General features: G+C 44.2%; 2 protein-coding genes across 2 annotated transcripts in view; one reads left to right on the plus strand and one right to left on the minus strand.

Moving 5' to 3' along the window:
- Stab2 (stabilin 2) overlaps nt 1–15,337 on the minus strand; it is a 170,214-nt gene that overhangs the window by 63,094 nt on the left and 91,783 nt on the right. The window contains exons 32-34 of the mRNA XM_036170220.1: nt 6,460–6,558; nt 6,270–6,377; nt 4,542–4,673 (exon numbers count right to left, since the gene is read on the minus strand). Of these exons, the coding sequence (XP_036026113.1) occupies nt 4,542–4,673; nt 6,270–6,377; nt 6,460–6,558 (339 nt within the window). The remainder of the gene's footprint in view (nt 1–4,541; nt 4,674–6,269; nt 6,378–6,459; nt 6,559–15,337) is intronic.
- On the plus strand, nt 8,425–11,925 carry LOC118570982 (activity-dependent neuroprotector homeobox protein 2-like). The gene is made up of 3 exons (XM_036169793.1): nt 8,425–9,372; nt 9,406–9,686; nt 9,750–11,925. The coding sequence occupies exons 1-3, from the start codon at nt 8,425–8,427 to the stop codon at nt 11,923–11,925; spliced, it is 3,405 nt and encodes a 1,134-aa protein (XP_036025686.1).

Consider the following 15,337-nt stretch of genomic DNA (forward strand, 5'->3'; position numbering starts at 1 on the left):
TTATGATTGTCTGGCAGAGAAGTGGTCTTCTGTTTAGACCCTTGGGTAAGTGAGGACTAAGTTCCACACTGCTGTTTCAAGGTCAGTGAATAGTGAGAAAATCATGAGGAAAACTCATTCAGTCTCAAATAGTGATTGTAGCACAAATTTCCAGAATTCCAAGATGTTGAGTTATTTTTGAATACCCAGAGAGCAGAACATTTGATGTATTCCTATTTAATTTGGCATTTAAAAAGTCTGAATCATTTCCATCATGAGATCTATCTAGAGAATTATGGGTTGCATTGAAAATTTTACATAAACACACCTACTCAATTAGAAAGCACTTTCCCTGTACTTCCACTGAATAGAGAAAGTAAAAGCAATGTTTCTGCTGTGTTGATGTTTGCTCTAAATCAGGAAATTTCTGGGCTAGCGGAAAATGAACATCAAACACTGAAAATAACTCCGTTAACAGCATTTGCATATTCATCTCTACCTGATGAATAGAGGACAGACGAAAAATAACAACGGAAAGGAGAGCTTTCTATCAATAAGGTAATTGCTATTTCTGAAAAAATAACTTTATTTAAAAGGAAAATGTGTTTGCTAGACTCTGAACACCAATATGGAGAAAAGTGTTTGGAATTGGATTATTCTAAAAGTAATGAGGAAAGTAAAAGAGCCTTAAAAAATCTCGTTAGATTTTTTTTAAAATTGTATTTTTGGTGTTTTGAGACAGGGTTTCTGAGACAGCCCTGGCTGTCCTGGATCTTATGTTGTAGATCAGGCTGGCCTTGAACTTACACAGATCTGTCTGCCTCTACTTCCCAAGTGCTGGGATTAAAGGCATGTGCCACCATAGCCGGCTCTAGCTAGATTTTTTTGTTTTTCAAGACAGGGTTTCTCTCTGTAGCTTTGGAGCCTGTCCTGGACTAGCTCTGTAGACCAGGCTGGCCTCGAACTCACAGAGATCCACCTGCCTCTGCCTCCCGAATGCTGGGATTACAGGCATGAGCCACCACCGCCCGGCTAGGTTTTTTTATATATAAGTTTTTTAAAGTTTACATAAAATTTATTTATTTCATTAGAGAAGAAATTTTTAAAGATTTTATCTTTTAAAGGATTAAATAATAATATTGCTTCTAAGAATGCACAATTAAATGCTCGTTCCAATACAGTGTGCTTGCCCTCCATCTCTCTCTGGCAAGTTCCTGCTATGTAGCTCAGTGTCTTGATTACTCTTCTACTGCTGTGAAGAGGCAACTGATGTAAAACAAAGCATTTAGTGGAGGGCTTGCTTGAGGTTTGGAGAGTTAGTCCATGATCACCATGGAGGAAAGTACACAGGCATGGTGCTGGGGCAGTAACTGAGAGCTTTACATCCTGACCCACGGGCAGCAGGGGGAGGGAGAGGGAGAGAAAGAGGGAGAGGGAGAGGGAGAGGGAGGGGGAGAGGGAGAGAGACTGGGTCTGACTTGAGCTTTTGAAACTTTAAAGCTCACTGCCACACCTATTCTAACAAGGCCACATGCCTAATCCTTCCCAAACAGTTCCATCAACTAGGGACCAAACATCCAAACACATGAACCTATGGGGCCATTCTCATGCAAATCATGACACTCAGGTCTCACTAGGATGGCATCAAACTTGTGATCCCTCTTCCTCAGCCTCTGTGCTGGCTAGTGGTTTTTTTTTTGTTTTTTTTTTTTTTTTTTCAAGACAGGGTTTCTCTGTGTAGTTTTGTGCCTTTCCTGGAACTTACTTTGTAGACCAGGCTGGCCTCGCACTCACAGAGATCTGCCTGCTTCAGCCTCCTGAGTGCTGGGATTAAAGGCGTGTGCCGCCACTACCAGGCTGAAAATGTTTTTATAGGACTGGCCTGTAGGCAAGTATGTAGGGTATTTTCTTGATGATTGATGTGAGAGAGCCCAGCCCATTGTAGGTGGTACCACTTCTGGGCAGGTGGTCCTTGGGTATATAAGAAAACAAACTGAGCAAGGCAGAAACAAGCCAATAAACAGCACTTCTCTGTGGCCTCTGTTTCAGATCCTGCTTTGCTCTCCTTCAATGTTGTACTATTACTTGAAAGTAAAAAGTGAAATAAAACCTTTTCTCTAGGTTGCTTTTGGTCATGGTGTTTTTTCACAGCAACAGAACACCTCACAAAGAGTCTCTAGTCCTAAGATCACTTACAGGCATGTGCCAAGCCTGGTTCTTAGTGACTTTTTTTTTCTTTTTCCTGAGACAGGGTTTCTCATGTAGTAGTGGCTGTAAGGGTTCTGTCCTTAATTACATCATCAGCCTAGGACGTGGCCCAGCCTAAAAAGCGGGTGGGCCCTCTGTGTGTCTCCCTTTTTCTCTTCCTGCTCTCTTCCCTCCCCGAGGTCTCTCTGTTTCTCTCTCTCTCCCTCTCTCCCTCTTCCCCCCCCCCAATAAAGCTCTAAAAGGTAACCATGGCTCATGACTCTCCTCCAGCACCCTCCTCTGTCGGCATAGCCGCCACGGGTGCTGCATTAACCAACACTGGCTGTCTTGCAACTGTGTAGGTCAGGCAATTAATTTTTCTTCTGATAATTTATTTTAGAATTGTAGTTTCTTTCTTTCTTTCTTTTTTTTTTTGTTTTTTTTGTTTTTCGAGACAGGGTTTCTCTGTGTAGCTTTGCGCCTTCCCGGGATCTCGCTCTGTAGACCAGGCTGGCCTTGAACTCACAAAGATCCGACTGCCTCTGCCTCCTGAGTGCTGGGATTAAAGGTGTGTGCCACCACCGCCCGACAGAATTATAGTTTCTTGTTAAATTTCCACACAGTTTTAAAATATGGCATTTGAACTACATGAACAGATTTTTTTTTTTCTCGAGACACGTTTTCTCTGTGTAGCTTTGCACCTTTCCTGGATCTCGCTCTGTAGCCCAGGCTGGCCTCGAACTCACAGAGATCTGCCTGCTTCTGCCTCCTGAGTGCTGGGATTAAAGGCGTGTGCCACCACCACCACCACCACCACCACCACCACCACCACCACCACCAAGCATGAACAGAATTTTATATTACAACTATAGTAACTAGCTTCATAAAATCTTTTTTTATGAATGCTAACCCTTTAGCATTCATAAAAAATTGTGTGATGAAATCCCTGGAATGCCAGTGTGGTGGCTGATTGCACATCACATCACAATCCTTCTGATTGCACAAATATTAATGTTAATTTGTTTGACTGCAGGAGTTTATACATATCACTAGACTCCTGATTTCCTGAAGCCAGTGCCACATCCTGCAAGTTATTTTGAGAAACAAAGCCCCTTTCCATCCTGGAAACTGAAGACTATCTGTTGGGTTTGTGGTACCAGCTGAAGGGTGCCTGTTCCTGCTAGGGCTCCCGTGCTACAAGTTGGTTAGGGCTACTGTGGTAATATATTGTGTTCCCCAATGTATTGTGTACCCTAATAAAACTTATCTGGGGTCAGAAAACAGAACAGCTACTAGATTAGACATAGAAGTCAGACAGTGGTGGCACACACAGCTTTAATCCTAGCATTCTGGAGGCATCTGTGAGTTCAAGGCCACACTGGAAACAGAGCCAGACATGGTGGCAGACACCTTTAATCCCAGGACTTGAGATCTCGTCTTGCTTGGGAAAGACAGGAAGTGATGGCAGGAAGCAGAAAGGTATATAAGGCACGTGGAACAGGAACTAGAGGTTTTTAGGCATTTAAGATTTTAGGCTTTTAGCAGCAGTTACGATCAATTCAGATGAAGACTCAGAGGCTTCCAGTTTGAGGAAACAGGGTCAGCTGAAAATTTGGTGAAGTGAGGTTAGCTGTGGCTTGTTTTGCTTCTCTGATCTTTCACCATTCACTCCAATACCCGGCTCCTGGTTTTTATTAGTAAGACTGTTTAGCAATTTGTGTTACAGGCTACGCTGATTATCACATGACAGGAGAGTAGGAGATTGACTATGTAGTTTATTTACTGCTTTTTGATTCAACGGTGTAGGGGGGCCCAAAACAGCTTGACCACACAGCCGCCATGACAGGCTTAGAGTCCCAGACACAGCTTCTGTGACAGGCTTACTGGCAGCCAACACCCAGACTCAGGAAAAGCCATAAGCTGACCCTGTCCAGGGATCCTGACATCCCAAACACTCCAACCATTAGATAAGGTTAGATAAGGTGGCCAGATGTCCCTGAGTCTAGCATACACCTATTTGTTTTACAGATACTGCTAGACAGATGTAAGCCTATCAGGGTCCTGAACCCTGGAAATCCCCTCACCCCAACCTCTGGTACAATAAAACCTCCACCCTGCCTGAGCTCAGGGCTCTCTACTCTCAACCGCTTCATCGGACAGACAGAGAGACCAAGCTCAGAGCTTGAAAATAAATGCTTTTTGTTTTCACACTGGGGATTCTATCTCTGTGGTGATCTTTTGGGGGTCCCCACCATCTGGCATAACAAACGGAAACAACTTTTTCTTGTTAATAAGGCTTAGGCCTGGAAGCACTCTTCCAGCATGGAAGAGATGAAGGTCGATGGTAGCTCTTGAGTTTTGTTAGGAAGATGTACCTGGTCATTGTGGAGAAAAAAGCCGAGGAGGTAGGAGGACCCTAGCATGGTCTCTCGGTGCATGCCATTGTGTAAGTCATTCTTCAGGAGCTTCTCATCCAGGACCACGTGGTACCGAAGTATGTCTTCCTTCTGTGTGTGACATAGAAGAAGTCAGTCAGTTGGCTACATTCAGTTCTACTGTGCCAGAATTATGGGACTGGAAATAGAAGTAGTGCCTTGTCTGTGTACAAGACCTCAGGGCACAGAGGTATTAGCTAATAAGGTGAGCTGTGAATTCCCAGGTAGGATGGCCAAGGACATCTAGACAGGCATGACGAAAGCAGTGAGTAGATCTGAAAAAGGATTTCTTTGCTATCACAAAGATTTCAGCTTCAAAAACTCAACATAAACTGAGCTTTAGCAATAAAAGTCATAAAAATTACATATTTCTATATAAAAGAGAAAATACTAGTGACAAGAATGTGAAAATTATTTTAAGTATTTCAGTACCATTAAAACAAAATACCCTCAAGTAGAAATATGCTTTTTATCCAAAATAAGTGCACTCATTTATATTAATGCAAAGACTTTTGAAATAAAAAAAAGTTGTGCCGGGAGGTGGTGGAAAAAAACCTTTAATGCCAGCACTTGGGAGGCAGAGGCAGGCAGATCTCTGTGAGTTCGAGGCCAGCCTGGTCTATAGAGTGAGTTCCAGGACAGCTAGAGCTATTACACAGAGAGAGCCTGTCTTGAAAAAACAAAAACAAATAAATAAATATAATAAATAAAAAAATAAAAAAGAATTGCAGTGGCAAAGGGGGTATTTTTTTCTGACATTAAAAAGTGTCGCCGGGCGGTGGTGGCACACGCCTGTAATCCCAGCACTCAGGAGGCAGAGGCAGGGGGATCTCTGTGAGTTCGAGGCCAGCCTGGTCTACCAAGTGAGTCCCAGGAAAGGCGCAAAGCTACACAGAGAAACCCTGTCTCGGAAAAAAAAAAAAAAAAAAAACAAAAACCAAACAACAACAACAACAACAAAAAACAAAAAAAAGTGTCACCCTGGAGAAAATCTACAAACAAATGCTCAAGTGGTTTCTAAGTACATAAATGGTTTGGACTGTAATTATAGATGTTTCTTTGATATGCAAATTAATAATTCTACTGATTTTATTTTATATCCCTAATGAGATGTTAAGGCCAGTTTTTTTTCACATAAAAAGAGAACACATACTTTTACAGACACTAGGTACATATTTTCAGCTTAATTTTTTTTTTTTTTGCTGTTAAATATTTTATTCTCTCTTTCTCTCTCTCTTTGTGTTAATGGCTGCTGTGACATGGGGAGGTTTGGGTGTAGGGTCTCTGCTTGGGTCTCTATTAAGTATACAGAGCTGGATGAACAGATTTTTGACAGAAACAGGAAAGGGCTTATGTCTGATGGATTGAAAATATTGATGAGGCTGAGAGCTGGCTCAGTAGTGAAATGTGGGTACTATGATCAGTTCCCAATATTCACATCAGGCAGCTCACAGCCACTCCAGTTCCAGGAGAGTTATAACACCTCTGGCTATAACTGCATTGGCCTCTGTTCTTATATATACATGTACACATCTATACACACACACACACACACACACACACACACACACACACTCACCCACAATCTCACACCCATGTTCAGCTCACACACCCCATTAAAAAATAAAAACAAATCTTCGAGAGTTGATTACTGCTGCTGCCACTTACTAGCGATGTGGATTTCTTCTCCCTGATAAAATTCTGGATGGCTTCATTGTTTAGAGCAAACACAGTGTAAGCATCTGCAGCCTCAATTGCATCTGCCAGATTGTATTGCTGCAAAGACAGGACAGCCAGTGAGGGATTCCAGTCCCCAGGCAGCTTGACAAGACTGTCATGCAGAGAACATGGTACTTGCAATGATATAGCCTCGGAAGATGGAGTAGTCAGGCATCTGGTCCAGACGGGTGAGCAGGTTTGGTAAAGAGCCAGTTAGACTTCTTTGGGGGATCAGCACCTGGGAAAAGAGGCACCAAAATTTTATTCAGCAAATTTTGGTACCATTTGATGCTCACTAATAACTATGGAAGTCCTGTTGGGTTCTTTGTGCAGTTAACAGAACTGACTGAAAACATTTTGATAATTTACAGAATAAGTTATCCCAGCATGCAAAGTGACTGCACTGGAAGGAACTTGGAAATGTTAGCCCAATTTTAAGTCTCCTCCCTAAATTTACTCTCCATTTGGAGAAAATTTCCTTTTGTACAAAAGACTCTTTTAAAGATCTCGCTAAGGAACTCCTTTTAACTTTCATTAATTTATCCTGTTAATTCTTCACTTCTTATCCTGGAAACCTTAAGTCTACCATAAGCCTGAATTTGCCATATGAAAAATGTTTTGCTTGATAAAAATAAAAAGATAGGACAATTGTACATAAATAACTAGATTTCTGGCTGTGTGACCATGTGATCTAGGTTTGAAGCCCAGGACCTTGTGCAGAAAGGGCAAATAATTGATTGCTGAGACAACACCCCAGCAGTTTGATCCCCTCCTTTTTTTTTTTTTTTATTTCCCATTTTTGAAAAAGATCTTGCCATGTAGTACAGGCTGGCTTCAAACTTCCTGTGGTCCTCCGGATTCAGCTCCCAGAGTGATGGGTTTTCCAGGCATGAGTCACCACCCCCAGGGCGACTTCTTTCGGTCTCCCTTGCCATAATCGACGTCCGGTTGTGAGGAGAGTGGGTACACGCTGCTTCTCCTCCCCATCTCCCAACCAGGCCCTGCACATTCATGCCGTCGTCTGCTGGTGCACACGGGCACTGCAGTTTACAAGTAGTAATGGCTGACCCTCTGGCCAAGCCAACCCGCTCCGTCTTCTCGTTCTAGAACCTTGTCAAACGGACAGCCCAACGCGGGAACGTTGATCTTCTCTGTTCCTGCAGTCTTGGACTGACTTCACCGAGGGCCTGGCGTGGCTCAGGCTGTAGAGCCGCGGACCTGAGGCATGCACCGCGCCCTTGAAGAGCGAAGCGTGCGACTGGAGGCGGACAAGGACCGCGGGCGGGCGGAAGCACCATAGCGGCAGGAAGAAGGGCGAGAGCGGAAGGGGAGGAGCGAGGCCCAGGAGGGCCCTCAAGCACTCTTCATGCCATTGGCTGCCTGGTGCGAGTATGCAAATGAGCAGACGTCACTTCCGGAGGCATTGGGGCGCCATTTTCTCGCGTCTGTGCTGGAAGACGGAGTGGTGGTGAGCGGCTGGACCCCAAGCTGAGGAGGGCCGCGAGGGCCTCCGCTGTGAGTGAGGACTTGGGGGTCTGGGGTGCGAGGCCCGTGTGTGACCCGAGGTCAGTGTGTGACTGGAGGCCCGTGTATGACCCGAGGCGGGTGTGGGACCGGAGGTCAGTGTGGGACCGGAAGTCAGTGTGGGACTGGAGGCCGGGGAAGGTCATGGGCATGACGTGTGACAGAAAGTCAGTGTGTGACCGGAGGCCGGGGAAGAGTGAGCGGGAAGCCAGTGTGTGACCGGAAGTCAGTGTGTGACCGCAAGTGAGCGTGTGACCGGAAGTGAGTATGTGACTGGAAGCCGGTGTATGACCCGACGCTGGTGTGTGACCAGAGGTCAGTGTGTGACTGGAAGTCAGTGCGTGACCAGAGGCCCGTGTGTGACTGGAGGCCAGGAAGGGGGAGCGGGAGGCCAGTGTGTGACTAGAGTTCAGTGTGTGACTGGAGGCCCGGGAAGGTTGCGCAGGATGCCACTGTGGTGTTGGAGGGCATGGTGGGGGAGGCAGTAGGAGGCGGGTACAGGCTGGGTTCCCACCTCTGAGGAGGAGAGCTGTGGCACTGAGGCAGAGGCTCCCTTATTGCAGGGCAGAACACTTCAAAAATGTTTCAAGTTCCTGTGGAAAATCTGGACTACGTCAGAACTATGCGGCCATGGGTGAAGAGCATTCTTCTGAAGGTTGGACTTGACAACTGCAAAGACCTGTCGAGGGATCTTGAAGGCTTTGGTCCAGGAGACAGGTACTTTTATAATACATCTTGGCCAGATGTTGCTCCAAGGGGACATTTGACAAAGAAAATGAGATACCGGCCCAAGCCATATTGCTGCAGCCTTTGCACATACTCAGCAGATGTGCTTGCTTCTCTCAAAAACCATTTGCATCGTTGCCATGAAGATGAGGCAGACCAAGAGCTGCAGATTCAGTGTCCAGATTGTTCATTTGCTTCACAGCCTAATGTGGTGAGCACGCACTTCTGGTTATTCCATGAACCAGCTGGGAAAGTTCACAGCCCCAAGGAGAAAGTTCCAGGCAATGGGAAGTCATTGAAGGGTTATATAAAGCATTTTACATGTTTAAAATGTAACTTTTCCAATACTTCCTTCTGTAGCATGAAGAAGCATGTGCTGATCACCCATTTTCACTCCTTACTTAATGCCTACATTGGCTTTCAACCTAAGGAAGAACAGCAGCACCCAAAAGCCAGTGATACTCTTTCTGTGACAAATACTCTACCACCTGAAAGATACTATTGTAAAAAGTGTAGTGCCAGTATGTGCAGCCAGGATGATCTGATGTCCCATATTTTGACATCAGATGTTCATAAGGATTTGGAGAATAAGTTGAGGTCTGTGATTTCAGAACACAACAAGAGGACTGGGTTTCTGAAGCAAATGCCCATTGCTCCAAAGTCACAGGCAGGCTTGTCCAGGCCACCAAACAGCAGTGCTCCACATACAGCTGCTCCAGCAAAGCCACCTTGGACCCACCTTGCCTTGTCACAGAATACTCCAAGTCCAGCCATGGTGCAGCCAGTGACCTTGGCCCAACCTGTGACCTCTGCCCTTGTACAGCCACCGGTGGAGGTCCCAGGTCCTTCTTGGAGCCGTACCCATTCTCCATCTGCTGCTTTCCAATCCGACATGGCTTTTGTCTCCAGCCCTCTACCAGTGGGCCAGATCAGCCTCACAAGGAAGCCTTCAGCTCCCTCAACTGTCTTTTTATCAGGCAGGGCTTCATCTAATAAGCCTGTAGACACTCCTGCTCTACCCATGAGTCAGCCACTTGGGCCTGTGAATAAGTCTGTTGGAATAAGCAATGTTCCAATGAGTCAAGCTATCCAACTTGAGATTTTACCCCTGACACAGCCCATGGGATCTGCAAGTCGACTAGCAGGACCTCCAGTCAGATCAGTGGGGTCTACAAGCAGGCCAGTGGAGCCCACAAGCAGACTGATCAGGCCTGGTACCCTATCTTCTGGTCTTTCTCTCAGTCCTGGGGTTCTGCAGACCACATCACCAGGAACAATTTCTGTGGGCCAGGTGGTCTCATTGGCAGTCCTTCCTGAAGGTCAGAAAACCCCTGCTTCTGTGAGTCCTGCACGGACAGCAGCTTCTGGGGCCCTTCCCACTGGTCAAGCAGTCCAGTCCAGGGTTCTCCATGTAGGCCAGACAGTCACATCACAGGCTCTCCCCTCTTGTCAGACAGTATCCTTTAGGGTTCTCCCTGCAGATCAAGTGGTATCTGGGTTGCCATCCCCCAAACAGCTGGTGATCTCAGATGTCCCTGTGAACGAGGGTGTGAGCTCTGGTATTCCTCTCCTTAGTCAGCCTGTTACATCAGGAGTTCTTCCTGCAGGTCCACCAGTTAGACCCAGTGTGCTTCAGCTCAATCAGTCTGTTGGCACTGGCATCCTGCAGGTGAACCAGTCAGTGAGAGCTGAAACTTCACAGAACAACATGTTCTTCAAGTCAGGCTCTGTTTTCAGGAAGCTCCTTCCGACAGGGACACAGGTTAATGGGAGAACCCTTTACATGCTGGATCCAGTGCCTGTCACTCTACCTATTTCTCAGAGTGCTGGCCTTGTGACTGTCACTCCATCCCAGGTGCCCAACCAATTTCTGTCTCCTAGTGTGGGTCCGCAGATGTCTAATGCTCTACCCAGCTTGTCCTCCTCACGAGGGCTGGTAGACACTGCAGACCAGGGCATATTTGTTCAGATCTCTTCACCTGAGGTGGATATGAATGTGGTTGTCAGACAGGGCAAGCAGTGGAAAATCTGCCCAATTTGCAATGTATTCTTCCCATCCAATGTCTACCAGGCTCACATGGAAGTGGCTCACAAACAAAGCGAGTCCAACTCCAGTGAGAAACTTGAACCAGTAAAGCTGGCAGTGTGTGCACCATTTCTTAAGTGGACAAGGGAGAAGGCCATGCGTTGCCTCTCCTGCAAATGCCTAGTCTCAGAGGAGGAGCTAATGTACCACTTATTCACACATGGCTTGGGGTGCCTGTATTGCTCATGCACTTTCCACAACATGCAGGGTCTCTTGGAGCATAGCAGAATTAAACACCTTAGGAAGAAGAAGCTGTCTTTGGGTTATAGTAACAGGGGCTCCCAGTTGATCCTAGATGCTAATGGTGACCTGTTATTCCCCTATCTTGATTTCATCATCACTCTGCCAAGAGAGATGATTGGAGAACAGGAAGTCTTCCTGGCTATCCTCTCAGGGATATACTCTACATCATTAGTTCCCTTATATGTTAAGGTGAGGCCTCAGATTAAGGTTGTACCTAAGTGTCTCAGCGAACAAGAGCTGACCTGTCCTCTCTGTTTGAGCACATTCATGATAGCCGATACCTATATGTTACATTTGAAGGACAGACACCATATTATGCCAATGCCCCATACAGTGCTCAGTTCTCCTGCCTTCAAGTGTGCCCACTGTTGTGGGGTCTACCCTGGAAGCTTGACTATGGCAGCCATTACTCGTCATTTGCTGCACTGTGAACATGCTCCCCAAAACAACAGCTCAGACCTGCAAGTTGGGTTGAGTTTTGTTGAGACTAGTCAACTGCAGTTCATCAATGGGGAAAGGATTCCTGATTCTACCTGTCCTTTAAAGAGAAAGCAGCAAGATGGTACTTTGGGGGCAGAAGACCAGAAGAAAGATGAGAAAGTTCCCTTGCTTGTACTAAAGGGTGATTCAGCATCAGGTCCAGAGGAAGGGACTAGTGCTATGCCTTTGAAGAGACAGAGGGATGAAAGTACAACCAATGGACTGGTAGCCAATGATGATTTACTCCAGATCCTGGCATTAGATCCTAAAAAATACAAAGACTACTCCTATGAGAAGAAGAAGCAGTTTCTTAGAGAGTATTTCCATAAGAAACCATATCCTAGCAGAAAAGAAGTAGAACTGCTGTCTTTATTCTTGAAGATGGAAAGAATTAATGTGGCTTTGTTTTTTGGAACAAGAAGATACACTTGCTTGAAAGCAATAGAAGTCCACAGACCCTCGGTACTTCTAGGCTTTGATATGTCCGAACTTAAAAATGTTAAACACAGACTGAACTTTGAGTGTGAACCAAAAAGCTCAGCTTAAAGTCCTAGGTAGTAGCTTGAGCTGACTTTGGAACCCTTCTCTGCTCTGTTGTATTGGTTTCTGTGGCTTTTCTGGGTGTTTTAGGTGCTCAGGAAGACTTAGGTAAGAAGCAAATGCTACTCCAGATGTACTGATTCTTGTAGTTCAGTCTGTTAGCAGTTACTCTCAAGTGTCATCCCCCCTCCCTCCCTCATGTGAATTAAGTTTTGGTATTCCATATATGGCTTATTTTCCTAGTAGCTTCCACATCAAATGGTACAAACCTGAAGTCTACAAATACTTGTCTTATCCTTTTAGAAAATTTCTGCTTGTTTGTAAATGATTAGTTGAAAATAAGAATATTATTCTGGAGCATTATAGGCAGCAGCCAAGGACACAGCCATTTAGAGAAGGGAGCACTGTAATGTGTATGGCTTTCTAAGAACACTTCTTTAAAAATTTACTTATATTTTATATATGAGTGCTCTGCATGACAAAAGAGGGCATCAGATCTATTATAGATGTTTGTGAGCCACCATGTGGGTACTGGGAATTGAACTCAGGGCCTCTGAAGAGCAGTCAGTGCTCTTAACCACTGAACCATCTCTCCAGCTGCTTTTTTGTTGTTGTTTTTTGGTTTTTTTTTTTTTTTTTGAGACAGGGTTTTTCTGTGTAACAGCACTGGCTGTCCTGGAACTCACTATGTAGATAGGGCTCGCCTGCTTCTGCCTCTTGAATGCTGGGATTAAAGGCATGTGCCACCACTGCCTGACAAAGAACTCAGTTTTGAACATTAACTTCTGTTAATATTTGCTTATACTATTATAATTTTGATTTATATTTTCATGTTTGTTCTGAAAGTTTCAAAGAAATATAACTCATAGAAAAACCTAAATGTTTTCATTATTAAAAATATCCCTATCTCAGGGTCTTGTATATAGCTCATAATAAATGTTATTTTATAAATCAAGCATTTATAGAGGCAGGAATGCAATCCAGCATGAACTTTATAGTGCAAGTCATCTCTCCATTAAAAGATAAGACATTTTTGACACTTTTAGAATAGACATCGAGAAGATACACACAGAACTCTTTCTTATTTGAACTGCTCATAAAGAGGTTGGAGGAAAGGGCCATCCATGGACACATGTATTCTTGTCCCTCTGTGTGGATCCTACTTGAAATGGGGACAGGTTTCAGGTTTATGGTAAAAGGGGTAGAGCAGGAGCTCTGTTTTTGTGACTGGAGTAACTTAGTTGATGTGTTAGAGTTGAGAAGATGGCATTTCCTCTGGCTCAGGTATCCAGTTGGGTAGTTCAGGCACTGCTAAGGAATCTGTGCTGTATTACTGTTCTGTGGATACCAAACCTTGTGTTTTTTTCACACAATATAAAGCACTGACATTGTGCATAGTTAATGCAGACCAGCCCACTTAGGTCTGGAATAATTGCCCTCCCCTCCCCCAACAAAGCAAACTACTTTGGATCAAGAGGTGTGCTCAGGAAGAAGGAACACACATAGACAGAGGAAGTGTACTTGGTTTTTCTTCTGAGGAAGGTGGTGATTGTGTCTTTTTCCATTAGCTGGGGTCTGACCTCATAATCTTACTCTCTTGACAAGTCTGAAAAGAATTAGTGCACAGTTACTGGAGGAAGGGGAAAAAGAAGTCACTGTGCCAAGGAGAGAAGGGTCATTGCTTCAGGCTATTGAATTCCTAGGCTAGGAATAGTACCATTGAGTAAACAAAAATTTTCTTGTGGGGGGGATTAAAATATTTGCAAATCTATATAAGATGGGAGAGACAAAAAAAAAAAAACCAACAAAAAACTTAATTCCTTGTCCTAAACACAAGATTTATAGTATTTGATAGAAAAGACTCATATTTGATATTTCTTAAAATCCCTCCTCTTTTTTTTTTTTAAACACTTTTCCCCCCAATCTCATTACTATATTCACTTTCTTTTTCTGCCCTATCTTGGAATAAGAAACTATAATGGGGAGGAAGTAGTACCTGTTTACTAATAGTTGACTTAACTATCCTGAGTTAGGCTTCTAGTACAAAGAATTAATTTTTACATCTATTTCATTAGCATGGTTTAGGTGAGCCTGCCTTTCTAGGGATAGTCCTTGACCAGGAGAATGACCTGCCTACATTGGAATATTAGGTGGAGTCATTGCCCTTTAATGTGAGAAAGAGGAGCTTGTCTCCCTTCAAGTGAAGTGCCCAGAGTGCAGGGCTCCAGAAAGCATTAGTGTTGCTATATGGATTTTTTTTTAAATGTAGCATTTGCATGTGATGTTTGTAACATGCATTCAGGCAGTTGTGAATCTGCTATGATTATTGGTGTACACTCTTGTCAATTCTGAGAGCTAGTTAGACCTTTTCAGTTACTATTTTTTACCTATTTTCAGAATGTCTACTATGAATTAAAATTTGTTATACCACTGCCAAAAAAAATAAAGTTTATTTTAGAACACAATCTCAGAAATTTCTTTTACATGTTGTCGGAGGCTGATTATGTGTCACAACGGCAGAGATCAGGGGACCTGGACACTTAATATTTGCTATCTGATTCTTTACAGACACATTGTTTCTAGCACTTAGATTAGAGGGAGACAGAAACATTTCTGAGTTTTTGGAACTTTCTCCTCTGGATCACTCCTTTCCTCTTTACTATCCTCATACTTACATCTTGGCCCTATCCTTTAAATATTTTACTTACTGAACTTCACCCTATACATAAATAAAATGTTCCGTAAGCTTCCCACATAACTCTCATCTTAAACAGCTGTTTGTTCCTCATACATCTGCAAGAGATCTTTTAGGTGCCGTGGAGAAACTGGCTAAAGAGGACTCATCCCTTTTACCCCAGGCCTGATACAATTCTTTACATCAGTCTTCTATTTTCTCTGGTTCCCTTCCTTTGATGCTCTGTAGCTCCCAGCTGTTCCTAGCTTATTTCAGTACAGCAGTCTTGGCAAAGGGACTAGTCACTGACCCTCTAAATTAACTCTATTCTCATTTCCTCTTAGCGACCTACTCTGTTTCCCCCACCTTTGTTCCTCACTATACCACGACCTTCCCAGAAAATCATTTGGTTTAATTCTGTTACCGAGTCATCTGCTTATAGCTCTCTAATAATTGTTTTCCAAGTCTCTTCAAAAATGCAGGGCAGCAATTGCATGATCTATTGCAACCCATCAAGTTAAGACTCTCCCACTGATAATATGACCAGAGGACTCCATCTCAATGGACCCAGAACTACCCTCTCTGGCAAAAACCCTCCTCAGCAAAAAACAGCTATAATGTCCCTGCTATGGTTCCCCCCATCCCAGACAGGGTTTCTCTGGGTAGTTTTGGTGCCTGACCTGGATATCACTTGTAGACCAGGCTGGCCTTGAACTCAGAAAGGTCTACCTGCCTCTGCCTCCC

Source organism: Onychomys torridus, chromosome 20 (assembly GCF_903995425.1).
Source record: "Onychomys torridus chromosome 20, mOncTor1.1, whole genome shotgun sequence".
Taxonomy (NCBI): domain Eukaryota; kingdom Metazoa; phylum Chordata; class Mammalia; order Rodentia; family Cricetidae; genus Onychomys; species Onychomys torridus.

Bases quoted from the DNA above. Each gene is read 5' to 3' on its own strand.
- LOC118570982 (XM_036169793.1), top strand. From the start codon at position 8,425: ATGTTTCAAGTTCCTGTGGAAAATCTGGACTACGTCAGAACTATGCGG. The intron at 9,373-9,405 runs GTGACCTCTGCC...CCACCGGTGGAG, and splicing joins CAGTGACCTTGGCCCAACCT to GTCCCAGGTCCTTCTTGGAG. The intron at 9,687-9,749 runs GCCCATGGGATC...GTCTACAAGCAG, and splicing joins GAGATTTTACCCCTGACACA to GCCAGTGGAGCCCACAAGCA.